Raw genomic sequence first — 26,206 nt, 5'->3', positions numbered from 1 at the left:
CCCGCGCCAGCGCGCGCCCCGGGGCGCGGGCGCGGGAGCCGAGCGCGATGGGCCCCGGGTGGCGGGCGCCGTCGGTGGCGCTGGTGGGGGGCAGCGTGGCGCTGTTCGGGGGGCTCCGCCGGGCAGCCCTGGCCCTGCCCCGACCCGCGGCCGTGCGGAGCCGTCCCGGCAGGGTCTGGCGTTGGGGGAACCTCCTCGTCTCCTTCGCGCACTCCGTGCTGGCCGGCCTCTGGGCCCTGTTTAGGTACCGGGATGGGAAGTTGGAGGGGGGTGCTAAGGGGTGAGGGGAGTGGCGGTGGGGAAGTTTTCTCGCCCGCTTGCACTCGGATAGGGGTCCCGTCGGGAGCAGGGCACCCCCCCCGAGCACGGGAAGCCCCGGTTTGGCCCGGCACCGGGGTGGGTTTGGGGTCCCGGGGCCGTACCCGCTGTGCTCACCCCGTTTTCCCCCTTTTTCTGCTCCCCCCCCCCAGCCTCTGGCAGTCCCCGGAGCTGCTCTCCGACATCCAGGACGGCTACAGCGTCTCAGGGCACCTGCTCGTCTGCTTCTCCTCAGGTAAGCAGCCACATGGCCGGGACATGTTGGGGACACATTTGGGACACGTCCATCCCATGGGACTGCACCCACACAGCTCAGGGACCCCACACCTCCCGCTTCTCCAGCAGCAAGCCGCCTGCATGGCACCAGCGCCCCAGGGCACGGCTCCACCACGGGGCTCCCTGTGCAGAGCACGGGCTCGCCGCCCTCCTCGGGGCACCCCAAACCCCTCCTGCACCCCGTTTCCCGCAGCGGGGTGCCGGCACGCAAGCCTGACCCCCTCCATGCTCTCCCTCATCCCGCAGGCTACTTCATCCACGACAGCCTCGACATCATCTTCAACCACCAGTCCCGCTCGTCCTGGGAGTACCTGGTGCACCACGCCATGGTGAGCACGGGGAGGGGACGGGGCACCTCGGGGGGGGGGTTGCTGTGCTCCTGGGGCCGTGCAGCGAGGCGAGCCGCAGCCCTTCCCTGCGCCTCGCCCTGGCTGCCAGGTAGGTTGTGCATCCAGGAGCCCAGGGAGCCCGGCGGGGCAGGACGGCTGCCAGAGGCGGCTCCTGGCGCCGGGAGCCAGACAGGCTGCTACTCCCTGGCACAGGGGCACGGCTCGGTGCTGGATTCTTGCATTGGGGACTGAGATCCGCCCTCGGATCGGGTGCCCGCGGGGTCCCAGGGTCTCCAGGAGGGGATCTACGCCCAGAGCGTAGTGGGGGAGAGCTCGCGCCCCGCGGGGCTGTGCCCAACCCGGGAGCTGATCCATCCCCATCCCCTCCTCCCAGGCCATCTCTGCCTTCGTCTCGCTCATCATCACGGGCCGCTTCCTGGTGGCGGCGATGCTGCTGCTGCTGGTGGAGGTGAGCAACATCTTCCTCACCGCCCGCATGCTGCTCAAGATGAGCAACGTGCCTTCGCCGGCGCTCTACCGGGCCAACAAGTACGTCAACCTGGTGATGTACTTCGCCTTCCGCCTGGCCCCCCAGGCCTACCTCACCTGGTATTTCCTCCGCCACGTGGAGGTGCAGGGCCAGGGCGCCTTCCTGACGGCCAACCTGCTGCTGCTCGACGCCATGATCCTCATGTACTTCTCCCGCCTCCTGCGCTCCGATTTCTGCCCTTCCCTGCGCCAGGGGAGGGACGTGGACGGGGAGAAGTTCCTCATAGACTGAGAACGCCGGGCTCCTACCTGCTCTTCATGTGCCTTAGGGCTCGCTCGCTCCCCACCCCGCGGCCGCGGGCCCTGCGTTCACCCCTCTGCAAGCCGCTGCTACCCTGCTGGACCAGCCCGACAGCCGAGCGGATGCCACCGAGCCCTGGGGATGCCCCCAAACCCTGGGGCAGATCCTGGGGAGGAGCAGCCCGAGCCTGCTTTCGGCGCCAGCGCGGCCAAGGGGTGGCTGCGTGGCGCAGCCGATGGCCGGAGAGGGCTGGGAGGGAAGGGTCGCGGCCCTCCCGCGGTGGTGCTGGGTGCTCTGTGCATTAAATGGGTCTGTTCACTGCTGCCGCGGCGTGCCCAGGCTGGCTTTTTATTATTATTTTTTTTTTGTTGGGAGGAGGAGGAGGGCTGAGGGCATGGGAAAGGATGTGCCCCAGCTCCCAGGGGAGGGCAGGGAGCCGGCACCACGCCAGGGACCCCCCTCGGGGACGCATCCAGCCCGGTGCTGAAAAAGCAAAGCTCCAGCTCTCCCTCGCTTTCCACTCGTGTTTTTCCTTTCTGTTTCCCCTCGGGGGTGAGCTCCTGCACCCCGAGGGCCTCGCAGGGATAGGGGGAAGGCATCAGGAGAAGGGCTGAACCCGGCTGTGGTCCCTGAGTGGAGCCGTGACTCACCCGGCAGCCACGTGAAGCCGAGCTGGCATGGGAAGGCCGAGCGAGGCCACGGCTCTTCCTGGAACATCGCTGCCTGCTCAATCCCCCCGGGGCTGCCTCCGCCAGCCCCGCTGCCTCTAGCAGCTCCCCACGGAGCCAGGGTGCAGCTCCCATGGGGCTGGAGCTGGCCCTGCCGGTCCTGTGGGGTGCAGGAGCGGTGGGAAGGCAAATGGTGATGTTGTGACAGCGCCGGGATCACCCCGGGCTGGCTACGAGCAGCGGGGCTTTGAGGGATTCCTGCCCGCAACCTGCTCCCGGGTGGGTTCGGTCCTAAAACAGCAGCTCAGGCAGACTGCAGGTCAAATGAGGATGGAGGGGAAGAGGCTCGGCTGTGGGGTTGGATCCTTCCAGGGCTCCCCGACCCCGCAGCTGGCACTGGGGGCCGGGTGTTGGCAGGAGTTGAAATGGAGACGCAGCGCTCGGGGCCGTGCGTGGGCAGGGATCTGCTCCAGCCCCACAGCAGCCCCCGAGGCTCCCCACGGGTTCTCCTGCCCCAGCAGGCCCCAGCCTCCCCCCCAGGAGCTCTCCTGACTTCCACCGCATCCCCCCCGCTGCAGCTGAAGCCCCCCAGCCTCAGCACCACCCCCACCTGCCTGTACCCCACAAGGTGAATCCCCAAATTGCATTTTCCCTCCCATCACCTCTCCCCCAGTCTCTCCCAGCGCTCCCACCGCCCTCCTGCAGCACAGAGGGGTCGGGCATCACCCAGTTTCCCCAGCAGGCACCCCAGTTGCCTCCCAGTTTCCACCAGCAGCGCTGGGCCAGCTGTGGGGCGGGCCGGCTGCCAGCCCCGAGCAGGAGGCAGGCAGAGGGAAGGTGCCAGCCTGCAGCAGCCATCGGGAGAAGTTGAAGGCAGGGTCAGGGCAGACTGCAAGTCATGCTGATGTGAAATCCCTTCCCAGCCCAGCCTCCACGCCGCCGGGGAGGGCTGCAGCCTGTACCCATTCCTCGCTCCGCATTGGGGCTCTCCCTGTGGGGTGAGCATGGCAAGGAGAGGAGCTCCTCCAACCCCAAATCGCTTTTGGGGTGGCCACAGCTCGGATAGGAACAGGGCATGGGGCTTGGTGGATACCCTCAGAGCCCTTGCTGCTGCTTGTTCCCTTCTCAGAGTGCTCCAGAGCCCTCACGAGCATCAGGTGCAGCTGCAGGAGGGGTTTGTCCTGAGTCTGTCCCAGGTCCCTGCTGCCCTGATCCCTCTTCAGCCTTCCCTGGCCCCACACACCTTGCCAACAGCCCCCGCTGTCTGTTTCGAGCCCCTGACCTAAAGAAGTTGAGGGGTTGGAAAGTTTCTGGCCTGCACCTGGGGTGGCCGAGCAGCCACAGAAAGGAGCAGCACGGAGGGAAGCAGCGCTGAGCCCTCGAGGTTTCTCACCCAAGGGAGCATCACCACCCGCCTCCCTCAGCCCCAAAGTTGCCTCCGGCCTCTCCCACAGCCTCCCATCCTCCCCAGACCCTACAGCACCTCCACGCTGTCCTCATGAAATATTCCTGCAGCTGGTGGAGGCTCAGAGCTACCCCAAAGGGTTTGGGGGCTCTCCCCCAGTACCCGGAGCCACCCCACAGCAGGGGAGCTCGGGGAGGTCGGAAGCCTCGCACCACGTGAAGGGAATCTGGAGCCAAGAGCAGCTAAAAAGGGAAAAATCGTGACCTACTGCCCCAAAAGAGCAGCAGCAATCAGGGGAGCTGCCCCTCAGGACCCCCTGCAAGAGGCTGGAAGGGAACTGGCTGTCCCCCTGCCTCTGCTCGATTGCTCCGATCAATATTTGGCCACCGCCTTCACCGCGCCTCTCAGCACTTAACGCCAATTATCTCTATCAGCACTCCACCTCCAGTCCCTGCTCACCGAGTGCTCTGCGTTCTTAGGGCTCTCCAAGCACTCCAAAAAGCTGCTTTCATCCCAAACGTTGTGGCAACGGGGCCGCCCAAACAGCAGCTGGCTTGGAAACAGCCCCTGGTGAGGGACCGTGGGGAGGAACCACGGGGAAACCGGGCTCCAGCTCACGCGCTGCAACGAGGGGAGCGTGGATGGTGCCAGAAAAAAAAAAACAAAAGCAAACAGAGTGCCTGCTGTTGTGTTAGCTTGAGGGTTTCAGAGCCTGCAGCCTAAGCAAATAGTTTAAGAGGTGGGAAATGGCCCGGCACCCAGCTTGCAGCAGACCTGAGCTGTGAACGTGGTTTTGCTGCAGGTAGCAGCGGCCTCCCGGGCTCGTGGTGCACCCCACGGGGGTTCTGTAGGGCGCTGGGAACCACCACAAATATTCACTAATAGCAGCGTGACAAAATGCACCAGGATAGCAGCACAGTGCTGTGCACAGGTACCTGCACCAGGAGAGCGTCGCCTCACCGGGGTTTTACCCGCAGAGGGACCAGGTCAGCCCCACAGGACGCCCCAGAGCAGGGAGGTGCCGCATGTGGGACAGCCCCGCAGCCCCTGAGAGCCTCTCCCGGGGCAGCTGGCTGCAGGAAGGAAAAGGAAAGCAGGAAGGAAAAGGAAAGCAGGGACCCCGTTTGCTAAAAATGGAGCCCCAGCAGTCTCCTGCAGGCTTTTCAGGATGGGCTGCGCGGTCACAAAACACAGCAGGAGCCCCTGGGTGGTTTCACAGGGTTTATTGTCCCGTCTGTACAGTCCTCCATGCAGCTTAGATGATTCCAATCTGCAAAGAAGCAGAAGGGGTTAAAACAGCTGGCAAAGAGGCAGAGCCTCCACCAGACATCGCCACCACACATCTCCCACATCCTCCTGCTCTCCGAGGACAGGTTTCCTCCTCCCACACCCGCCCAGGTGCCTCACATCGTGGTTCCACACACCACCTCCTGCTCCCCACAGCTCTACCAAGGGCTAAACCCCAAGCCCTTTGCAGCAGGACGGCCACCTGCAGTGAAATCCCTTCCACCCAGTGCCTTTGGCACCGTTTTCCCCCGAGGGAGCTGCCCGCAGCGCTGGCTGAGAACACTGTGGAGCCAAGCACCACTTCAGACACACCTCCTGCCTCCTCTCCCACCCCTTCACAGCTCCCAGGAACTTCCCCACAGAACTCGGTGGATTTTATGACCAGGAAGTGTTCCTGCTTACAAACACTCTCAGATCCTGCAGTAGCACCAGCATGCTTCAAGCACCACCAGGTGTAGAAAATGAGATAACAAATGGAAACGTGACAGATTTCCAAGATTTCTCACCTTGTTGGCGACATCCAGCGCATCATAATCTGGAGCCAGTCGGACATAAGCCTTTTTCTCCCCGTCAGGCCTAGAAAAGGAGATGGAAAAGGAGAGATCAGCACAGGGGCACACCATTCCTCACACCTACTCCATCCTCCTACTACGGGATGTGCATCAGTGGTTCCTTTGGAAACATCAGTTTGCTCAGGGGTAAAACACGATCACATCATCTGCACAGAACTCCCTCGGCTCCCTGCTAAAGCCAGCTTCCTGCCTGCCACTAGTTTACACTTCCACCAAGATGTGCTCAGTCAAAAGTTGCTTTTATCATCATTTTAGCACTGAGAACACTACAGAACTTAATTCCAAGCCTCCTCAGAGCTCCCACAGCACTGCTGAAACTCACACGTGTTCAAGCTTTCCGTCGAAAGCCACACTGAGCACTTGAAGTACCAGACACCCACTGGTGACTTGATCTCCCCCTCTCACCTGATCAACGTGTTGACCTTGGCCACGTCGATGTCGTACAGCTTCTTGACAGCCTGCTTGATCTGGTGCTTGTTTGCCTTGACATCAACGATGAAAACCAGAGTGTTGTTGTCCTCTATCTTCTTCATCGCCGATTCTGTTGTCAAGGGGAACTTGATAATGGCATAATGGTCCAGCCTGCAGGAGAAAGGCCCCTGGGTTAACAAAAGGATGGCAGGAGCTGTACCTACGCTTCAGAAGCTTTCAAACACCAGGTTTGGGGTGCATCAGTTACCAAAAAAAGTTTTAATCACAAACTCTCAGGCTTTGGTCGCTTGAAATCATCACCTGCACCCCGAAACACGGTGCCACCAAAACAGGGCTCAGCCCCAGGAGCAGCACAATGGACAAGTCCCACTCTCAGACCCACAAAGGGGGCCAGGATCCCACACAAGGGGCCGTCCCCACCCCACAAACGCTGTGCCAGCTGCACCCCACACGTACTTATTTCTCCGTGGGGCACTCTTCCGCGGATACTTGGGCTGCCGCCTCAGGCGTAGGGTTTTGGGCCTCCGGAAGGTGGGCGACGTGCGGATCTTCTTCTTCTTGTGGCTGTGGACGCCCTTCAGGACGGCCTTCTTGGCCTTCAGCGCCTTGGCCTTCGCCTCTGTCTTCGGAGGCACGGCTGTGACAACCCCTGGGTCAGCACACTGAAGGATCTGCGGGCCCAGGGGGCTACCCGAGGGGGCACCCCCACGGGCAGAGCCCCTCCGAGGGGCCCAGCCCCCCCTCAGCCCCCCTCAGCCCTCAGGCCCAGGCCTCCCGCTGCAGGCCGCTCCCACCCTCTCCACGTGCCCGCAGCCCGGCACCGCACCGCGGCCCCCGGGAACGCCGCAAACCTCCGGGGCCGAGCCCCGGGCACCCCCTAGACCCCGCGGGGAGCCGATGACACCGCCCGGGGGCCGCCCGCCCCTCACGGCCGCCCGCGCTCACCCTCCTTCTTCGCCTTGGGCGCCATCTTGGGCCGCCGGAAGCCGAAAGGGGCCTCCCGCTCCGCGCCGCACGGGCTTATAGCCCCAAATCGCGCGAGATCTCCTTGCACCCCCTCTCGCCGCGAGGCGTGCTGGGAAGCGTAGTCCTTGAGGTGAGACTCTCCGACGCATGCGCGGATCGTTCCGTAGCCCGCGGGGCATTATGGGGGTTGTAGTCCCGCTCCCCTCTCCGTCGTCACCGGGGGGGGTCCCGGGAGGGGGGGGTCCCGGGGGTCCCGGAGGGGGGGTGGAGGGAGGCGGCAGGGCCCGGGCCGGCAGGACCCGCGGTGCCGGCCCCTCCCCGCCACGAAAAGGCCCGAGGGAGGGGCCAGGAGGGCGGGGGCGCAGCGCCGAGCAGAGGGAGAGGGGTAACGGGGTAACGGGACCCCCCCGGGGACACTGGGGGGGGACATCGGGGGGGAACCGGGGACACGGGGACACGGGGACGGGACGGGGACATGGGGCTGAGGATGCCCCAGGATGCATGGAAGGGGATGGGGAGGGATAAGGAGGGGGTAAGGGGGGCGGGGGGGGCAGTGGGGGGGCGTGGGGGGGGCACAGGGGGACATGGGGGGGGCAGGGGGACATGGGGGGGGGACAGGAGAGATTTGGGGACGTGGGGACATGGGGACGGGGAGTGGGGGACTTGGGGACACGAGGGACGTCCCCACAAGCAGGACGTGGGGAGGGTGGGACTGAGGGACAATGGGATTTGGGGACGGGGGGACATGGGGACATGAGGTGGGGGGCAGGGGGACACGAGGGGTTGGGGACGAGTGAGATTTGGGGACATGGGGACAGCGGGAGGTGAGGAGGAGTTGACTTGGGGACAGAGGGACTTGGGGACTTGGGGACATCGGGACTCGGGGACATGATAACTCATGGACACAGGGAAATCAGGATTTGGGGACACGAGGAAAGCAAAATTTGGGGACACAGCCACAGCGCCGCCCCCTGCTCCGTCCCCCCCAGGCCTCTCGGCGGCCCTCAGCCCATCCCCGTCCCCGCTCCGTGTCCCAGCTCGCCCCGCTGGCCCCAGGGGACCATGAACGTGCTGGCCCCCGTCCGCAGGGACCGGGTGATCGCCGACCTGCCACAGGTGACCGGGGAGGGGACAACAGCCCCGGGGTGGCCTCCGTGAGCCCCACGAGCTCACCGGGGGTCCCTTTTTTTGTGTCCCCCCCTCTCCCCGTGGCAGTGTTTTCGGAAGGAGGCCGCCCTGCACGCCCGCAACGCTTTCCACCCCAGCGTGGCCAGCGCCTGCCAGGAGCAGCGGACGGGCACCGTGGGGTGAGGAATCCCCCCCCCAAAAAAAAAAAAAAAACCAAAACTAGGAAAGGGGGGGGCTCGGGGGTGTCCCCCCAAAAAAAATTAGGGGGGTCCCTACGTTGGGAAGGCGCCGCCTGGCTGCTGGCGCTGCCTGGATGCGTCACGGCGCAGGAATGCAGCTGGGGGGGGGGCGCGGGGGTCCGGGCTGGGATTGTGGCTGCTGGTTTTGGGGGGAGATAACGGGGGGGGAATGGGGAGGATGGGGATATTTTGGCTTCCCAAAATGGCTGGTGTTGAGGGGGAGGGGGAGGTAATGAGTGCCGTGCCCCCCCCCCCCCCCCCCCAGCAGTGGCTGTGTTCTGCTCTGCCCCGCAGGTTCAAGATCTCCAAAATCATCGTGGTGGGGGACCTGTCGGTGGGGAAGACCTGCCTGATCAACCGGTAACGGGCACTTTTTGGGGGGCTGGCACAGTGAGAAGAGCCCCCCCTGGGGGGGGTCTGACGCTCATCTCCTGTTCCCCCCCCCACCCCCCAAAAAGCTTCTGCAAGGACACCTTCGACAAGAACTACAAGGCGACCATCGGGGTGGATTTCGAGATGGAGCGCTTCGAGGTGCTGGGGGTGCCCTTCAGCCTGCAGCTGTGAGTTGGCGCCAGCCCCCTGCCCCCCCCAAAAAGCACCCCCTGCCCCCCCAAAAAGCACCCTCTGCCCCCCCAAAAGGCTCCCGCTGCCCCCCCTGACCTCCTGTCCCCAATTTTCCCCCCCCTCCAGCTGGGACACAGCCGGCCAGGAGCGCTTCAAGTGCATCGCCTCTACCTACTACCGGGGGGCACAAGGTGAGACCCCCCCCAAACCCCATGTCCCGTCCCCGCCGGCCGTCCCCGTCCCCATCTCACCTCTCCCCCTCCCCTCCAGCCATCGTCATCGTCTTCGACGTTAACGACGTGGCGTCCCTGGAGCACACACGGTAGGTGACACCCGGCTAAAGAGGATGGGGACGTGCTGGGGGGGGGATTTGGGGACATCTGGGGGGATTTGGGGGGTCACAACCCCGGGCAGCGCTCGGCCGGTGACGGTGGCACCCGCAGGCAGTGGCTGGCTGACGCCCTGAAGGAGAACGACCCCGCCAACGTCATCCTCTTCCTGGTGGGCTCCAAGAAGGACCTGAGCGTGAGTGTGCCCCCCTCCCCGGGACCCCCCCAGCTGCGTGGGGGCCGTCCCCAGCCCCCCCCCACACCCCCATTTTTTGGCAGACGCCGGCGCAGTACAGCCTGATGGAGAAGGACGCGCTCAAGGTGGCCCAGGAGATGCAGGCGGAGTTCTGGGCCGTGTCCTCGCTCACCGGTGGGTCCCGGATGAGGGGTGGGGGTTCAGGTGGCCCCCCCTCTAGCGAGACGAGGGGCTCAGCGGGTCTTATCCCATGGGGCAGGGGAGAACGTGCGGGATTTCTTCTTCCGCGTGGCGGCGCTGACCTTCGAGAGCAGCGTGCTGGCGGAGCTGGAGCGCGGCAGCGCCCGCAGGATCGGCGACACCGTGCGTGAGTACCCCCCCGGGTGCCCCCCCCGGGTGCCCCCCACTGCCCCCTACCCACTTCTTTTTCCCTCCAGACATCACAAGCAACCAGAGCGACCTGTACCAGTCGGCGCCCCGCAAGAAGCCCAAGTGCTGCCAGTGAGGGGGCAGCCCCCCAGCGCAGCCCCCCCGTAACGCCCGCGTCTCCGTACCAAAGAGCAGCGGCCCCGGCCCCCCCCGGGGAGCCGTCCCTGGGGCCGGGGCTGGGCAGGGACCCCCGCGGCCCCCTTAGCTATGCAAACCCATTCCGGGGGAGACGCCCCCAGCCTTCCATTTGTTTGAATAAAACGTGTTTTTTTATGCTTTTTAAAAAAGGCATCAGGACGGCGGGCGGGAGGCAGAGCCAGCGGCAGGGTGCAGGAGGAGTTGTTATTTTCTTGCTTACGCCAAAACCCAAAGCGGGCAGCAAATGCCCCAAACTGGGGGGTGCAGCGTGCCGGCCCCAGCATCATTCCCAGCCCGTCTGGTGGCGGTCGAAGCGTGGCTGCAGGCGGGGGGGCACGCAGTGGGCGCACTTGTAGCGCTCCCGGATCCACCGTGCGCCCTCGCTGTCCTCCATGCAGACGGCCGCCACGCCTGCGGGACGCGCAGGGGGCTCAGCACCCACTGTGGCCCCCACGGGAGCACCCCAGGGTGCCCCCTTCCTACCTGCCACGACCCCCCCGAGCCGCTCCACCAGCCGGATGGCCGCTCGCATGGTGCCCCCAGTTTCCACCCACTGGTCCACCAGGAGGACGCGCAGACCTGGGGAGGGGCAGAGGCTGCGTCCGAGCGCCCGGTGCCCTGCGCCGGCAGCCCCCCCGTGACGGGAGTGCCCCCTGGGCTCACCCGGCGAGACGGTGTCGGTGCGGACCTCCATCACCTTCTCCCGGCCTGAGTAGTCGGTGTAGGGCTCCGACAGCGTCTCCACGCAGAGGTGCCCGGCTTTACGGATGGCCAGGAAGCCCTTGCGCAGCGCAGCGGCCACGGCGGCACCTGTGGGGTGGCCGTGGTGCTGTCAGCCCCCCGCGGGGACAAGGTTTGGGGACCCCGGGCTCGCCCGCATCCCCCCTCACCCAGGATGAAGCCCATGGCATCGATGCCGGCCACCAGGTCGATGGGGTCCCCCTGGAAGGGCTGCAGCAGGTCGGCCACGCAGTCCTGCAAGGCCTGGGGAGACAGCGGAGGTGCTGGGTGCCCCTAAGGGTGCCCAAACCTCCCGGACCCAAAGCCCACCCTGGTGCCAACCCCCCCTGGGTGCCCCCTGTCCGGGCGCTGGGTACTTGCGGGTGGCAGTAGAGCCGGGACGGGTCCAGCCAGGCGTAGTTGGGACCTTTGGTGTTGGGAGCCATCAGCGCCAGGTACCAGCCCTTCTCGCGGGTGGCAGGGACGTGGCTCAGGTCCATGCGCGGGGACTGCAGGCGCTGCGAGCACGGGGGGGCTGCGGGTGTGCAAGGGGGTGAGACCCACACCTTGCAGGGCTCCCCATGGCTCGGGGCACCCCAACTTCCCTGTGCACACCCCAGTTTCCCCATGCACACCCCAATTTCCCCCAACACACCCCAATTTCCCCATGCACACCTCAATTTCCCCATGCACACCCCAATTTCCCCCAACACACCCCAATTTCCCTGTGCACACCCCACAGCCCTGCGCCGGGCTCCGTACCTGGGTGCCTGTGGTGAGGCCGAGCGGAGTGGGACTGTCACGGGGACCCAGAACAGTCACAGACAGCGACAGCTGAGCAGGGGCAGCCCCACAGTGCCGGGCCCCCCGCCAGCACCCTCAGCCAGCGGGGACCTGGGCCGGTGCCAGGCAGGAGCCGTGGCGGTGACGTGCCCCCAAGGGGGTGGCAGGGAGCACCGGGGGGGTCACAGCCCTGCGAGCGTGTCCCCAGCACCCAGAGGTGCCAGGGCTGGGTGTGCAAAGCATCCCGTGAGTGTGAGGTTTGGACATGGCAGAGCCGTGCTCAGGGTGCAGCTTTTTGGGGTCTTTGGGCTTCTTGAGGCCACGCATGTCCCCGCTGGGGCCTCGGGCACCGTCCTGCCCTGTCAAGCGCTGGCTGCAGCGGCCAGGCTCCGCGTCCTGACTGCAAATGGGCTTTGGCAAAGGGGAGCCTGCGAGGGGTGAGGAGCCTTTGGCAGCTTTGTTGGGAGCTGCCAGCCCTGGCTGAGCACAGACCCCAGGAAAAGCTCCATTCAGCTGGGGGCTGCGTCGTCCCCGTCTGCGTCCTGCCCACGGCACGGCCCCGCTGGGTGCTGCAGCTCCTCGTGTCCGTTGTGGCCATGGGGGAGCGTGGCTGGGGCTGCGAGGGCTGGCACCTTGTGGGGTGGGGGACTGGAGCATTGCTCCTGCTGGCTGCACTGGCACAGGCTGCACCGCGTGGAGCTGAGCTGTGCCGTGCCAGCTGGGGCATGCAATGCTGTGCCATGCCGAGCTGTGCCAAGCAATGCTAAGCAATGCCATGCCGAGTTGCACCATGCCACACCATGCCATGCCGTGCCGTGCCATGCTGTGCCAAGCAATGCCATGCTGAGCTCCACCATGCCATGCCATGCTGAGCTGTGCCATGCCAAGCTGTGCCATGCCATGCCGTGCCACACCAAGCTGTGCCAAGCAATGCCGTGCCAAGCTGCACCTTGCCATACCATGCCGTGCTGAGCCATGTCAATCTGAGCCGTGCCATGCCATGCCAAGCCATGCCATGCCATGCCATGCCAAGCCGTGCTCTGCCATACTGTGCCGTGCTGTGCCAGGCAGTGCCATATTGAGCTCCGCCATGCCATGCCATGCCATGCCAAACTGTGCCATGCCGAGCTGTGCCATGCTGTGATGTGCCATGCCATGCCACGCCAAGCTGTGCCAAGCAATGCCACGCCGAGCTTCCCCATGCCATGCCAAGCCGAGCCGTGCCGATCCGATCCTTGCCTTGCCGTGCCGTGCCGATCCGAGCCGTGCCGCCCCGCGGTGGGCGGGCCGTGCCGTGCCGAGCCCCGCTATAAGGCGGCCCCTCCGCGCTGCTGTCCCCGCGGTGCCATGTGCGCCCCGCGGCCGCTCCTCCGCCTCCTCCTCCTCCTCCTTCACCTCCTCCTGCTGGTGCTGGTGGTCGCTCCCGGAGCAGCCCCGAGCCCCGGAGCGGCCCCCCCGGGGCGGCCCCGAGCTCGCCGTGGGCTCACCTACCCCGGGACGCTGTGGTGTGGAGCCGGGAGCAACGCAGATGCCTACGAGCAGCTGGGTAAGGAGAGAAGGAGCCTGTCCCCGTCCCTCGGATCGGATGTCCCCATCCCATTGCTGGTCCTCATCCACCAGTTTGCCCCATTACAGGGCTGCTCCATCCCAGTCCCCATCCTGGTGGCCTGATCCATCCCCGTAGCACGGTCCCAGTCCATCCCGCTCCCATTTTGGTCCCCAGGTGCTGGTCCAGTCCCTGCCCCAGTGCTGGTCCAACACAGTCCATACCCAGTCCCTCCCCTCATCCCCATCCCGGTGCTCATCCCATCCTCATCCCCAGACTGGTCCCAGTCCAACCCAGCCCATCCTGCTCCCACTCTCACCCCCACTGCAGTGCTGGTCCAGCCCCAATCCCCATCCCAGTCCCAAGCTCCGTCCCTCCCAATTCCCACCCCAATCCTCACCCCAGCCCCGATCCCAACTCCACCCAGCCCCTGGCCCTTCCTGCACCCCTCAGGGGAGCACCGGGACACCGACCGCTGCTGCCGGGACCATGACCACTGCCAGCACGTCATCCACCCCTTCACCGCCCGCTACGGCTACCGCAACCTGCGCTGGCACACCATCAGCCACTGCGACTGCGACCGCAGGTGAGCACCCCCGGGTCCCCAGGGCTCTGTGTGTGTGTGTATATTCGGGGAGGGGTCCCCCCGGTCTCTCCGTGACCCCGGTGCCGTCCCGCAGGTTGAAGGAGTGCCTGCAGCAGGTGAACGACACGGCCTCGCGCGTGGTGGGCCAGGCTTTCTTCAACGTCATCCGGGTGCCTTGCTTTGAGTTCGCCTACAAGGAGGAGTGCGTGGAGCCCTACCTCTACGTCTGGTGAGTGTGTCCCCCCCCATCCATGCATCCAGCCCCCCTGCTGTGTCCCACACCCACCCCTGACCCCGTGCCGTCCCCGCTCCCCGCAGGTGCAGGGCGTACAACACGGTGGCCGTGGCGGTGCCCAGGGAGCCGGTGCTGTACGAATTCGGCGGGGAGCTCATCGACAGGGCGGCGTGGCCGGAGGGGGACGATGCCCTGAGCCCCCCTTGGGGAGGAGGAGAGGTCCCGGCGCAGCGCCATGCCCGCCTGCTGCCCGCCGCCAAAGAGAGGAAAGGGATGAAGGATAAGAAAAAGAAGGGGAAGGGGCTGAAGAAGAAAAGCCCTGGAGAATTCGGGGAGCTGAGCCACGATGCGCACGCCGCCCACGCTCCCCCCGGTGCCCAGCTGGGTTCGGGGGCGCAGGACCCGCTGCCGGAGCTGGGGGAAGCGGCTGGGGGCAGCAGGAAGAGGAGGAGGAGGAAGGAGAGGAACAGAAAGAAGAGGCTGAAAGGCAAAGCTGAGCTGGAGGCTGTATGAGCCCTGATGCTGTGGGTCTAGCTCCCCGCGCGGGTCCTCGCTGTGTTAATAAAGTAGGGCGTCGAGCAGATGGAGCCGTGTGGAGCGGGGAGGAAGGAGCACGCCGAGGGGAAAAGGCTTGGGTTATGCCTGCTGATGGGATGGGGAAAGGGGAAGGGGGTCTTGCTGCCTGACCTGCCTGCGGGCACTCGGCTGGTCCTGGTGCACAACCCCTGAGAAAGGGAAAACCCGAGGGTCTGCAGGGTTGGGCCAAAAGGGAAAGGTCTGAAGGGGGTTGAGGTACTCCCCGGTATTCATGGAGGCTCATTTCATGTTCCTGAGGATGGTGAAGTCACCTCCCTGGGGAGGGAAGACCCCAGCTCCTGTCCCCACTCCGGCACAGGGCACGGGTTTGGGGTCCCTGCTCCAGCTGGCTGAGCTTCAGCTCCCCGGGGAGTTATTTCCCCGGAGCAGCAATGACCAAACTGCAGCCCCCCAGCTCTGCCCATCTTTTCCAAGGCTGGGAGCGAGGTGCTCAGCCCCAGCAGCTCCTTTTGCAGCCCCACCAACACTCAGACCCTGCCACCGGGAGCTGAGCAGCTCACAGGCGATGCACGGGGCCGAGCAGCCCCTGTCCCACCCCAAAACACGACACAGGGGCCAGGGGCAGACGCGCTCAGTGCAGCCGATGCCACTTTTACAGCCCCAAGAAGGAGGCAAAGCAGTGCCCAGCTCGCAGCATCGCTGCACGGGGAGCTGGAGCCGGGGTGGGCTGCTTGGGGAGGAGAGGGGCAGAGGGGCCCCGTCCTTCCCCGGAGACTTCACACACTGCAGGAGCTCTGGGGTGTGGGACAATAGAAGCTTTTCCAGCCCCGGGACAAAGGCAGAGGCACAGGCAGCAATCGCAGGTTGCTCGGGCAGCCCGACTCATTCCCCTGATGGATAATGGGGTGCCTGAATCAAGGGAAGTGCTCAGAGATGGGACACGAGGCCAGCAGGAGGGCAGCGCCGCCCCACACAACCCCCTGCTGCTCCTGGAGAGGTGCCTGAGGTGTGGATGAGATCCCACGTCCCTGAAATGAGCCCCACGGAGGAAAGGCTGGGGCTGCACCAAGTCATCGTGCCCTCGAGCAGCACCACTCACCGGGTGCAAAGCCCTCGGGGCAAGAGCAGCATCAGTGCTGAACACAGACAGCTCGCAGGCAGCTTCCCAAAAGTAGATTTTTTATTGACGGTACGGGGAAACTAAAAACAAAGCTGAAAAGGAGCCGACAATGCACAACTAGCCCCCCCGGTACGGGTCAGAGACATCCTTGGGTAAAGAGCTGCTCCCCCCCAGTCCAATTCCCATCGTAGCATTTCGTAAAATAAAAAAATAGCACAGGGTTAGTACAGCTGCAACCCACGGCGGCACGGCCCCATCCCGGCCTGCAGCTACAGGAGGGACATGGTTGTGTCAGCCCCCAGCACTGCAGAGGAGGTGGCTGTGGAGGCCAGGACCTGCATTTCTCCCTGGAAAAGGGCTTTGCTTTGTTCTCCTGCGTGGCTGCCATTCTTCAGGAGCATTTACATGCAAAAAAGACCTTTGTTTCTCAGGAGTTGCTGTTCTTGCTCATTTCCTAGCGAAGAGGAGGCTAACCAGGAGCACTCGGAGGCACAAAGACCCTGCTTCCATAGAAAAGCCCTAGGGAACAAAGGAGGAGAGGGGAAAGTGTGTGCAGAGAAACTTTCCAGTTCAGAAATGCCTCTCAGCGCTGGCAGTTCCTGACGTGACAGAAGTTACAACAGGAGTTATCCACAGCATCTGCCCCCTCCCAGGACCCCCGGTACCTCTCCCAGCCAGTGAGAGACGTGCGAGGTGCCGGTACGTGTGCGTGATGTCTCTGTACAATGCGTTCAAAACAAAACTTTTTTTTTTTTTTTATATATATATCAGCTCAACAGAAATCAGCTTCTCCGTGAAAGTTTCAGCACACAGAAGGCAACTCCAAGCAGCAGAAGGAAGGAGGAGCAGCGGCTTTCTGCGCTGAACTCTGCTCCTGCGGCCAACCCAGGGCTAAGAGGAGAGGGCGGGCAGGCAGCGCGGGGCGCAGACAGAAAACCTCTCAAAGTGTTCAGTAGAAACACTATTTATTCACCCCTTTTGGTTACAAGTGGGCAGGGTTAAGCAGAGGCGGAGGAGGATGCCATGCACTCAGCTGCTTTACGTCCCCTCCACCATCCGAGGGGCTGCTCTCGCGGTGTTTCAGCCCGTGGGTCTGGCCCAAGCTTGGGAAAGCTGCCGGTGCCTGGGGTTTCGCTTCGCAGTCTGATTTTAAAAAAACAAAACAAAACAAAACAAACCCCCCCAAAAACTAAATAAATATTGATCCAAAAGAAGCCAGAGGAGGGCAAGCTTTTGGTACAACAGCTGCATTTCGCTCTGGCAACATCCCTACCCCCAGAGCTGCTGTGTGAGACCCCTACGAGCACGCCTGGGGGTTGGCACAGACTTTGCAGAGCCTGTTACACGTGAAACCACGGAGCGAACAAACAACAGAAACCTTTTGAGAACTCTGGTTAGCTCGTCACAACCCCAGTGACTTTGCTTCACGCTCTTTGGGCGAGGAGAGCCGACAGTCAGGGTTTGGGAGAATCCAAAGAAAACAGGCTCACTCCATGCCAGTGGTCTGCAGTTTCAGCTACATTTGCTTCCTGGTCTTCGCTGTGAAAGCAGACTGCTGTGCGCCTAAAAGGATGGACTCATTTGACCTTGTAACTGCTCTGCCGAGCTTCCAAGTGGTGAACCAGGGACCTGGAACGCAGAGGCCACTGCAGTTGTCCTTTCCTATGATATATTTATATATATATATAGTATATATATATTTAGACCAGCCCTGCCAAGTCTATTCGTCCGCTCAGGTGCACATCACCGAGAGTCATTTCCCACCGTCGCATGACGTATAAAACAGGAGTTAGGTGGCTAAGGGAAGGGAAGCTGTTTTCAACTGTTCGCTCTCCCCTTTCCGAGAGAAGGGAGCGGAGGTCACGGCGCAGGCCCCGCACAGCCTTATCGGTCCATCTCGTCGAGCAGCGGCGTGGCGTCCCCGGCGATGGACATGGGCGTGCTCTCGATCATGGGGCTGGGGGACGGGCGAGGAGTCAACCTCTGCTTCTGTTTCCTCCGTTCAGCCTCCTTCTCCTGCAGCCACTGCTCGGCCATCTTCCCCCAGTCGATCGCAGCGTGGCTGTTGGTCCTGTAACGACAGAGGCAGGAGGTGGGACGGGCCAGAAAGCAAGCCCAGAGCAGCTTTCCCTGCCCTCCCTCCCCAAAAAATCCCACGCAGGAGGATTTGAGACAACCCCACCACGCTGCTTCCGTGGGAATCCACAAAAGCAACCAGCAGGTGACACAGGTGACACCCGGTGACACTCACTTTGGCTGCTGCCTCTGCCTGGAGCTGGACGATGGCTGCGACTGTGTCTGGGACTGGGTGGACTGGGGGGTGGTGTTGGCCTGCAGCTGGTACTGGGGGGTCGTGATCGGCTGGCTGGGGGTAGTGTAGGAGTAACTGGGGGTCATCAGAGGGGTGGCCACTGGTTGCTGTGCTGGAGTCGTGAAGACCTGCAGGAAGCAGAGACGGTTAGAGGACAGAGGATAAACCCTGCTAGGCTGTGAGGCTGAAGTTTGGCGTGCTCAGCACTGCCCTGCTGGCAGGAGGCCGGTGCATGTCCTTGCTGCACGCTCCCAGGCCTGCTGGAGCCCCTCATCTGCACAATGAGAGGTTCACAGATCGCAGCCTAGGGAATTGGGGGCTGCAGGGCAGGAGGAGCAGCACCCTGTTGAGTATGAGACATTTTTCTGGGTCCTGCTTCTTTCTCCCCCCAGAGCTCCTAGTCGTAAAATAGGCACCCTTCCTTGTTCATCCCACACAGGGTACAAGGGGAGATGTTGAAAGCAAACAAAGGTAAGGACCACAAGAGAGATGGGTGCAAGAGATATAGAAACAACATCCTACAGTGGACATGAAGAACAGATGAATTTGCTCTTATTTTTCTGCCCTATTCATCTCCCTTTTCCTTCAGATTGGCTCAGTGCTTAACACATTGGGTTATCCACAGTCCCTGCCTATCCCCAGCTCAACACTTGTTTTGCAAAACTCCATGAAAGCCTCCCAAGGTGGTCCAAAAGAGAATCACTCCTCCCTGCAAGCCTCGTCTTGCAGCACCTCTTCATCAGCTCTAATGGCAGGGCGTGTTTCTTGTACCCAGACAACTCAGTCCTTCCGCAGCTGGATTTAGCCTCAGGGTCAGCCGGGGAGCTGGCAGCGCGTGCCGGGGGGAGGCAGGTACCAGTGTGCGTGAGGAAAGGCTTCAGCACGAGCTGAAACTGTTCAACTCCCTGCAAAGCCCCTGGGTATTCGGTCAGGCTGAGGTGTTCGCCTGCCGGTGCGGCTCGGAGATTAGCACGCTGAGCTGAAAAGCCCTGCAAACTCAGCGCATAGTTTCACAGCTAATCTCTTCCTCTGGCAGCTCACGTTGGCGATTCAGGGGCACAATCACAAGGTTGTGCGCCTTCACCGCTGGATCCCTTCTCTCTACCCTGCCACATTCCTTGGGGGCCTGGCCAGTTTGCTATTTGTTTCAGCTCTCCTCAGAGCAGGACAGGGTTATGCGCCTCATTTCCTCAGCCACGGGAGGGAGGCAAGAAGAAATCTGGTCCAAGAACCCTCTCAAGCTCCCCTCTACAGCACATCTCTGGCAACGAGCAACCCCTCGCACCACAAAGAATTCCCGTGGGATGGTTTGTAGTGGCGAGAAGCAGCCACACAACAGCACCTTGTCCCCAAGGCTTAGAAGTGACACCTACATGGTACGCGCTGCTGCCACCTCCGCTGCCCCCGTAGCCGTACTGACTGGATGCCCACTGTGCAGGGGTGGCGTTGGGGTTCTGCCCCTGGCCCGTCACGGCAGCGATGGCACTGAACATCTGGGAGGTCATGTTCTGCGGGAGGGCGTTCACTGCACGGGTCAGGTCTGCAAGAAGGACCATCGTGTTAGATAAAGCAGAGCCCGGAGGACTTTGTACCCCAGTTCCACCAGGAAAGGCTTGCACTGACCTGCCAGGTTAATGTTAGCCGGAGTAGCATTAATGGAGGCTGGAGTTCTGGTCCGACTGCTACTGCTGGGGGTAATACCTGTGTAAAACAGAAGCCAAGAGGGATGGGTTAGTTCTCCCAGGAGAGCAGCTGTTGGTCTGATATTCAAGGTTTGAAAAAAAAAAAAAAAAAAAAAAATCGTTGGAAACACTTGTATTGGCGAGGTGCAGTTTTACCAGGACATGGCACGTGCAGGATTGTATGGTGGGAGAGGCTAAGGGAGGGGAAAGGGGCAATTCCTTTGCTGCATGGCCCACGTGGCCAAAAGATTCTGAGGAGAGCTCTTAACAGGTCGATGAAATACAAAAACTTGAGTACTGCTTTGAAACCTTCCACATACAGAAAAACCTAGAACACATTTCAGGGATAAAGACCACAGAATTGGCCTTTACTAACAGCCCTAACTATGTGATGCCCATGAAACAGAAAGCTGAGACACTGAGGTTTTGGGATGCTCACCTGGAACAGGGTCCTGATAATGATCCTTAAACCATCGGAAGAGTCCATTCACGGTAGGGAAGATCTGGCCCCGGTAGCGGAATCCTTCTGGTGTGACTGTCACATACTCTATCCTGTGAGGAGCAGGGAATGTGGGAGAGCACAAGAGATCACAGGCTGCTCCAGATACCTGCCTCCATACAGCACCCTCATGCTAACAGGCAACAATAGGAACAGGCATGACATGGCCTACAAACTCGGGTGAAGGCTGACTTACAGAGACTGACAGAACTGGAAGAGAAACTGGCAGCAGTAAGCCCAGGTGTGGTACTGGCAGTACTCAGCTCCAGCTGCTGGGCTTGCCTCTCATTTACCTTGGTTTGCCTCGAGGCTGATATCCCAAGAGGAATTTGCCAGGTAGATCTTTACAGGCACTGATAAAGTAGGGAATAAACGTTGGCTTCTCTTTCTTGGTCTTTATCAGCAGCTCTTCCAGCTTCTAATTAGAGAAAAAAAGAGAAAAAGAAACACTCAAGGAGAGCCTACATTTTTAGCAACATGGAGAACCTGCAGGAACCCATCCTGACTCCACTGCTGCTAGACAATCCCCCTGAAACCTACAGCTGGAACATGACTGCCAAGCCCCAAGTGACAAGGAAGGTCAGAGCTCAGTCCAGCAGCAACTCATGCTAGACTCAAGGAGTTTAAGATCTGCCCTGGGACAAAGACACCTATTTATCTCCCACACAAGCTACCGCAGCCTGGGACAGGCTCACCTTCTTGTCTCCACCGTTGCAATCCTGATAGTATTTGTGATTCAACAGGTCTCTGGCAAAAGAAGCCATCGGCTGGACATAGCGAGCGACAATTTCATCCAGGTCTTCAAACTCCTTTGGACAAACACATTTTAAGAGGTATTTAGGGTGTGTGATGAGGAAACTGATCCTAGTATACAGCTATCAGTCATATATCCTGCACAGCAAGGCTGGATGCTTTGAGTGAAAAGAGTCTAAGAGAAGAGTAACATCCATTGCAGTTCTCTAGCCTGCCTGAAAGCAGCTGCAAGGACAGAAAGGCTGTGACAACCTGTTTCTGCCACGGAGGTATTTCTCCTTCCCCACCAAGCCCTTCCCAGGCATGCTCTGCAGGGCTCTTACCTCGGTGTTAATCCAAAGCGTGGCGCCCAGACTGAAAGCGTTCTCCTTGCCCTCTTCTCGGACATCCACGTGCTGGTAAATCCCATCGTTCACCTTCCAGGTGACAGTAAGGTGGTTCTCCCCTTTGCTACTTGGCCGAATAATCACGTCCCCTTGGTCCATGGTCTCCATCATCTTCTCAGCTTGCTTGAAGCTAATGTTGTGGAATGACGGGTGAGCAATTACTCTCTTGATGTATGCTAGGGGGAACAAAGAGGAGTATTTAGGCTTCCAAGAGGAACTGCTTTATTCCAATTGTGCTTGTTTTCCCTGGGAAGCACCCTAGGAAGGCTGATGTCACAGGGGAGGGAAAAAGGACTGACTCACTTGTTCGCTGCTGCTTTCTTTTCAGGTCTTCTTCCTGTTTGTGATCTGCTGCCTCAGAATCGAAGTCATAGTAGGTGTCTTTAGGCAGTTTCCACTCGTTGTTCTTGTCCACCAAGTCAGAAGTCCTGCAGGTCAGATCTGCACTGAACTTCTCAATGTCGATCTTCATAATCCTGCAGTGAACGGTCATTCCCACCTGCAGGAGAGGGTCATGCAAAGCTGGTCAGCAGGTGTGGCTGATACACCAGGCACCCTGTGCTACAGAGCAGTCTGTGTGGGGTCGTGCTGCCAATGAGGAGGCACAAGTACCTCACGTATTTCAGACTGATACCACCTTTAAAAGTGATCCTGCGATATGAATTGAAAACCAACTGATCCCCAAGATGACTAGAATCAAAAGAGATTGAAGACATTTCTTGCTGGCACTTCTCTATCATCTATCTACACCCCACATCACACTGGAAACTGCATGTCTGCAAGCTAAAGACAATGAATTTTGCTTTTTCAGATATCTTTAACAATGGGAGCTGCAAAACTGGACTTCATGATGCACAAGCAAGCAGTTATGTCTGTTCGGAAACAGACTGGAAGACACCCAAAAGACTACAGTAGTTAAATGGGAAATCCCACCACAAAAACTGTAATGTCTTAGTCCAGTTAACCGTGCTGAAGTCAACAATGGCTCTTTAAAAAGCTGCTAAGAGATCTCTGTGCTTACAGGATTATCCATCACCTGCGTGGACTGTCAGGGAATCCAAGAAGACAGAAAAGATGTTAAACCTCTATTTTATCACGATAGAAATACGTGATCCCGTGATTTCAGAACCCCAGCCCCTGTCCTGAACAAGAACAGCAACTCTGATGACCTCCACAAATGAATTGCAAAAGAAAAAGCTACAAGAGAGGGAAACAGACCCTGCATATCTAACTAACAGCAGTTCTGTGAACTCTTTAGAAAGCCAGAAACAAAGGGCAGCTCTGCATTAGAATGCCTTTTGGTCTCCCAAACCCAGACTATAATAAATTCTCCCACAGTACAACATGTTAACTGATTAACATGGTTTCCACCAGCTGCCAAGAGAGATTTGCACTCTGGGACAAGGACGCTAACCAGAACCTGAACTTTCTGCTGATTTAAAGTCCTTCAATGGAAAATAAGGTTTGAGAAGCCATTTAGGAAACAGCATTAACCAAACTATGAATTATTGCCATTGACTCCATGCTCTTCTAGTTCTTGCAGGGTATGTGAAAACTCACTGCTTTCATACCTTCACCCTTTCTTCTGGCCGTTTGACCACCTTATCACTAAGAAATTTTGTTGGGATGAAGCCAGCAACGCCATTATCCAGACGTGTCTTCACTCCGATGGCCTGACCTGGGCAGGAACCGCTGTCAAAGTGATTCCAAACCTGGAGCAAGGCAAAAGATAAAAAGTCAGTCCGCATGGAAACACAATAACCCAGCCAGCTCACACTCAAACAAGTCTAAAAGCTGTGTCAGCAAACAGGCACAGCCAGCACAGACGTGTGGAAGGGCAGAGGACAGAGGACTTCAACGAAAGCTACCCAGTAACACGGTCTTCCTACTTCAGCTGAGTAGAACTTTGCAACCAGGAACATTTTTAGACCCTGAACAAAAGCCTGCAGCTAGGGCTGGTTTCTAACGAACACTATAGAACTCTAAAGTCACTGATTACCAATGCTGGAATTCAAATGTTTGGAAGAGAGACCTAAAGTACAGCTGCATTAAGCAGCAGGGAGTCCAGATAAGTTCTTAAAATTGTGAAGGTGGCAGAACAAACTTCTGTTCTCTATGTCACTGGCAGCTTCTCTGCGTAAAACACAATCCTAGACCACAAACAAGCCTGCTTTATGTATTTGCAAAGAACTGGCCAGCTTATCCCCAAATCCATTTCACTCCTAGTTCAGTTCACTAAGATCCATAAAGGACCTGTCAAATCCATACTGAGGCAATTAGTCAAAACTGGAACATTTTATATTTGCAATCAAAGGTCACATTCAGGTTGGGGTCCTGGGGCACTGCAGACATAATCTTGGCTCTGTTACCTTGTTTCTCAAGAGCCCTTGGCTACTGCATCCCTACAAAATGCTCAGGTCTGCTGATACACTCCTGGCAAAGGTAGGGCCGGCAAGAGAAGCAGCCCTACCTCACTGAGCTCTGGGAAGTTATCCTGCTGACAGAAAGGACACTGCCAAAGGCCAGTTTCGTCGTTCCGTATTGCCTGGTCGTAGCTTTCTCCTTGTGGCCGCCTGTGGGCTATCCCGGTGACGTTGCAGATGATCATTTTACCTGTGGTGTGAGAGGAGAAGGAGAGAATGAAGAACTGAAAGCCAATTGCAGGGCCAGACATTTACTTGGATCTAAGGCAGATGTGTATGAAGGTGTTAAGACTTCCCAGGTACACAAAAAGCTGCCTCACACACTTGTAATCCTAGCACTGTCCCAATGTCACCCTCAGCAACATTCCTTTGCCCCACCTCTACGTATTTTAAATCTACTTAGGATGACAACAATCATCAGAGCCCTCTAAGCGAACATAGATGTACCTATATAAAAAGTCTCTGGAGTTTCTTTGGTCAGCATGTTGAAGACCTCTTCTGTGTTTGGAGCACGGTATGGTGTTCTCAGGTCCTTGTACCTGCAGCTCAGTTCAGCTCGGATGTCATACAAAGTGATATGCTTGTCACCGTAGCCCTGCGTGGTATTCAAAGGTTATAAAGCCATAAGTGACAGGGAGGAGGTGAAAAGGGAATCCAGTGTAAGTTACAAAAGAATTCACAGAACTTATCAAACACCAAATTAAAGAAAGGGGGGAGGTGGGGGAAGACAATGACACTGCAGAGTGTCATCATCATCAAACTGTAGGACTTAGTCACAGTATGTTGAGGAGGTAAAAAGTATTACTAAATTCAGAAAAAAATTAAGTTCGGGGGGGCAAAACCAGCCTAATTACTGTCTTTTCCCTTCCCCTGCCCCAGGCATACTTTCTGTAAGAATTTACTACATGCCATTGTCAGACACCAAATACTTGTCATAGCTGTTTATAAATTTTACAATGGCAACAGATGAATATTATCTCCTAAAAAGGACAAAGGTCACCAGCTATAAAACCTAACAAACTGAGCTGGGCCACACAGCTTCCCCTGTTTCTCAGCACCAGGAATCCCCAGCACACCTGTCGTTCCAGTTCTTCAGCAAAGGCATCAAGATCCAGGTCTTTCAGTCGCTCGGGGTTTTCTAAGATCTCCTCTAGAGCTCCTGCAGGGTTAGCATCCTCAGCTGACTCATCATACTCCAAGGCATCTACTGCCATTTTTCTTGCCCATTCGTAGGTTTCGGGATGGACTCTGGAACCATCTAGGACTTCGATGTAGGAATCAGTACTGAAATAAAACCAGAGACACCCTCAGATAAGGACACTGCAGAGTTCCAGAGCCAGCTCCTTCAGCTCAATACGAATTATCCTATTGACCACCACTGTTGGCTGCATGGCTGCTTTGCCACCGCTGACCCCAAAGGAACAAACTACTCTCAACAGGACATAAAGAATTCTTCCTTGCTAAATCAGTAGGACCCAAGGCAAATTCCAGACCCAGACCGCAGCTCCTGCACATCAAGGTCATAGCCAGGCTTTTGGATGCTACGTAGACTCGATGACTCATGACTCAGTTTGCTATAGGTGCTGGACAAGCGCACAGCTCTGTAAGTTTCCTTCCTTATACAAGTTAAATGTTGCCAACTAGTGGTGCAGCCACCTGCATCCAGTTCGGAGAAGTGTATGCTTTGCCCTTGCACCTCTGGGACTTGGGTCCTGCAAGATCCAACCACCTAGTAGGGTTGGATCACTCAGCGTTAGGATTCAGCCAGGTGTCCTTTCTCAGACTGCTTTTCGAAGGAAAAAAAAGGAAAAAAAAATGCTGTGGCAGCCTTAGAAAAAGCACGTTCCCAACAAGTGACCCTTCTGCACAAAGCTGGCAGCTGAAGACTTAAAAAATAGGTTATCACTGTCCTCCAAACACACATTTCTTGTTCAGTTACCAGTAACCTGATGCTCTACAAGTTGACCAGTATTGCTATGAAGAAGTTAAATTGCTGATTTATGCCCCCATTCTGAAACTTCTGAAAAAATAAAATGCTGTTGGTAGGACTAGGCAGAAACCAAGAGAAGTGCATACGGGTCACTGACGGACATGCACAAGGACTACGGAAAGTTAAGGAACAACTGGTTTTAGTCTAGTTCCTCTTGACCACAAAGGGTCTTTCACACCATAGCAAGCTATATAATTAATGTTCCGCAGCTCACACTGCTGGACACGTTTAGCTACCCTTAAGAATCAGATTAATAACCAGCAATACCTGAACTTGGCCAGAGATCAGAGGGGCCACACAGAAACTCCTAGGAACATGGACTCCACAGAACGAGACTGTTTTAGCCTGTGACACACTTAGCTTCACAGCCTGGGCAGCACTGAACACAATCCAATACCCACCTATCGCCCAGCGATGCCGTGTCAATTTTGATGAAGCCAGCACAGTTGATGAACACCTTGGGTCCCATGTGACACATCGTAACCAGCTGGGTCCTGTTCTCCAGGCGTGTGTTGTTCTGTTTTAAGATCTGGAGAAAGAAGAAACAGCATTAAGTTTTGCTATTCAAA

The 26,206-nt window shown here is 58.9% G+C and overlaps 6 protein-coding genes across 7 annotated transcripts in view; 3 read left to right on the top strand and 3 right to left on the bottom strand.

Moving 5' to 3' along the window:
• Window positions 1-2,036, top strand: TLCD1 (TLC domain containing 1). Its single transcript, XM_082776340.1, has 4 exons — window positions 1-244; window positions 471-553; window positions 841-923; window positions 1,318-2,036. The coding sequence occupies exons 1-4, from the start codon at window positions 48-50 to the stop codon at window positions 1,702-1,704; spliced, it is 750 nt and encodes a 249-aa protein (XP_082632466.1). The 5' UTR covers window positions 1-47; the 3' UTR covers window positions 1,705-2,036.
• A 2,958-nt stretch (window positions 2,037-4,994) lies between these two features.
• On the bottom strand, window positions 4,995-7,081 carry RPL23A (ribosomal protein L23a). Its single transcript, XM_082776596.1, has 5 exons — window positions 7,023-7,081; window positions 6,534-6,714; window positions 6,051-6,227; window positions 5,580-5,649; window positions 4,995-5,056 (listed from the first exon to the last, which is right to left on the bottom strand). Exons 1-5 carry the CDS (start codon window positions 7,045-7,047, stop codon window positions 5,042-5,044), a joined length of 468 nt encoding a protein of 155 aa, XP_082632722.1. The 5' UTR covers window positions 7,048-7,081; the 3' UTR covers window positions 4,995-5,041.
• Window positions 7,082-7,339: 258 nt separating this feature from the next.
• RAB34 (RAB34, member RAS oncogene family) lies at window positions 7,340-10,148 on the top strand. 2 transcript variants are annotated; one of them, XM_082776145.1, is made up of 11 exons: window positions 7,340-7,436; window positions 8,033-8,159; window positions 8,259-8,350; window positions 8,705-8,770; window positions 8,869-8,970; window positions 9,101-9,165; window positions 9,245-9,296; window positions 9,418-9,499; window positions 9,583-9,673; window positions 9,759-9,866; window positions 9,937-10,148. In XM_082776145.1, exons 2-11 carry the CDS (start codon window positions 8,106-8,108, stop codon window positions 10,002-10,004), a joined length of 780 nt encoding a protein of 259 aa, XP_082632271.1. In that variant the 5' UTR covers window positions 7,340-7,436; window positions 8,033-8,105; the 3' UTR covers window positions 10,005-10,148. The 2 variants fall into 2 exon arrangements, with proteins under 2 accessions (XP_082632271.1, XP_082632272.1); XM_082776146.1 differs by having other exon boundaries at window positions 7,404-7,428.
• Window positions 10,149-10,224: 76 nt separating this feature from the next.
• On the bottom strand, window positions 10,225-11,286 carry LOC309886126 (adenine phosphoribosyltransferase-like; the record flags this gene model as incomplete). The annotated part of the gene is made up of 5 exons (XM_082776697.1): window positions 10,225-10,477; window positions 10,550-10,645; window positions 10,730-10,876; window positions 10,957-11,050; window positions 11,164-11,286. The coding sequence occupies 5 exons, from the start codon at window positions 11,284-11,286 to the stop codon at window positions 10,350-10,352; spliced, it is 588 nt and encodes a 195-aa protein (XP_082632823.1). The 3' UTR covers window positions 10,225-10,349.
• Window positions 11,287-12,916: 1,630 nt separating this feature from the next.
• Window positions 12,917-16,116, top strand: PROCA1 (protein interacting with cyclin A1; the record flags this gene model as incomplete). The annotated part of the gene is made up of 5 exons (XM_082776696.1): window positions 12,917-13,115; window positions 13,569-13,701; window positions 13,796-13,930; window positions 14,020-14,321; window positions 16,052-16,116. The coding sequence occupies 5 exons, from the start codon at window positions 12,917-12,919 to the stop codon at window positions 16,114-16,116; spliced, it is 834 nt and encodes a 277-aa protein (XP_082632822.1).
• SUPT6H (SPT6 homolog, histone chaperone and transcription elongation factor) overlaps window positions 15,642-26,206 on the bottom strand; it is a 27,178-nt gene continuing 16,613 nt past the window's right edge. Inside the window, exons 24-37 of the mRNA XM_082776419.1 lie at window positions 26,039-26,166; window positions 24,724-24,931; window positions 24,095-24,242; window positions 23,695-23,837; window positions 22,796-22,936; window positions 21,528-21,723; window positions 21,162-21,400; window positions 20,781-20,894; window positions 20,379-20,503; window positions 20,026-20,138; window positions 19,528-19,605; window positions 19,278-19,444; window positions 17,845-18,032; window positions 15,642-17,664 (exon numbers count right to left, since the gene is read on the bottom strand). Coding sequence (XP_082632545.1) covers window positions 17,478-17,664; window positions 17,845-18,032; window positions 19,278-19,444; window positions 19,528-19,605; window positions 20,026-20,138; window positions 20,379-20,503; window positions 20,781-20,894; window positions 21,162-21,400; window positions 21,528-21,723; window positions 22,796-22,936; window positions 23,695-23,837; window positions 24,095-24,242; window positions 24,724-24,931; window positions 26,039-26,166 — 2,175 coding nt within the window. The 3' untranslated portion in view covers window positions 15,642-17,477. The remainder of the gene's footprint in view (window positions 17,665-17,844; window positions 18,033-19,277; window positions 19,445-19,527; window positions 19,606-20,025; window positions 20,139-20,378; window positions 20,504-20,780; window positions 20,895-21,161; window positions 21,401-21,527; window positions 21,724-22,795; window positions 22,937-23,694; window positions 23,838-24,094; window positions 24,243-24,723; window positions 24,932-26,038; window positions 26,167-26,206) is intronic.

Source organism: Aythya marila (genome assembly GCF_965140915.1).
Source record: "Aythya marila genome assembly, chromosome: 20".
Classification (NCBI taxonomy): Eukaryota; Metazoa; Chordata; class Aves; order Anseriformes; family Anatidae; genus Aythya; species Aythya marila.
Note: the sequence above shows the minus strand (reverse complement) of the source record. Positions and strands in the feature narration are given on the sequence as shown.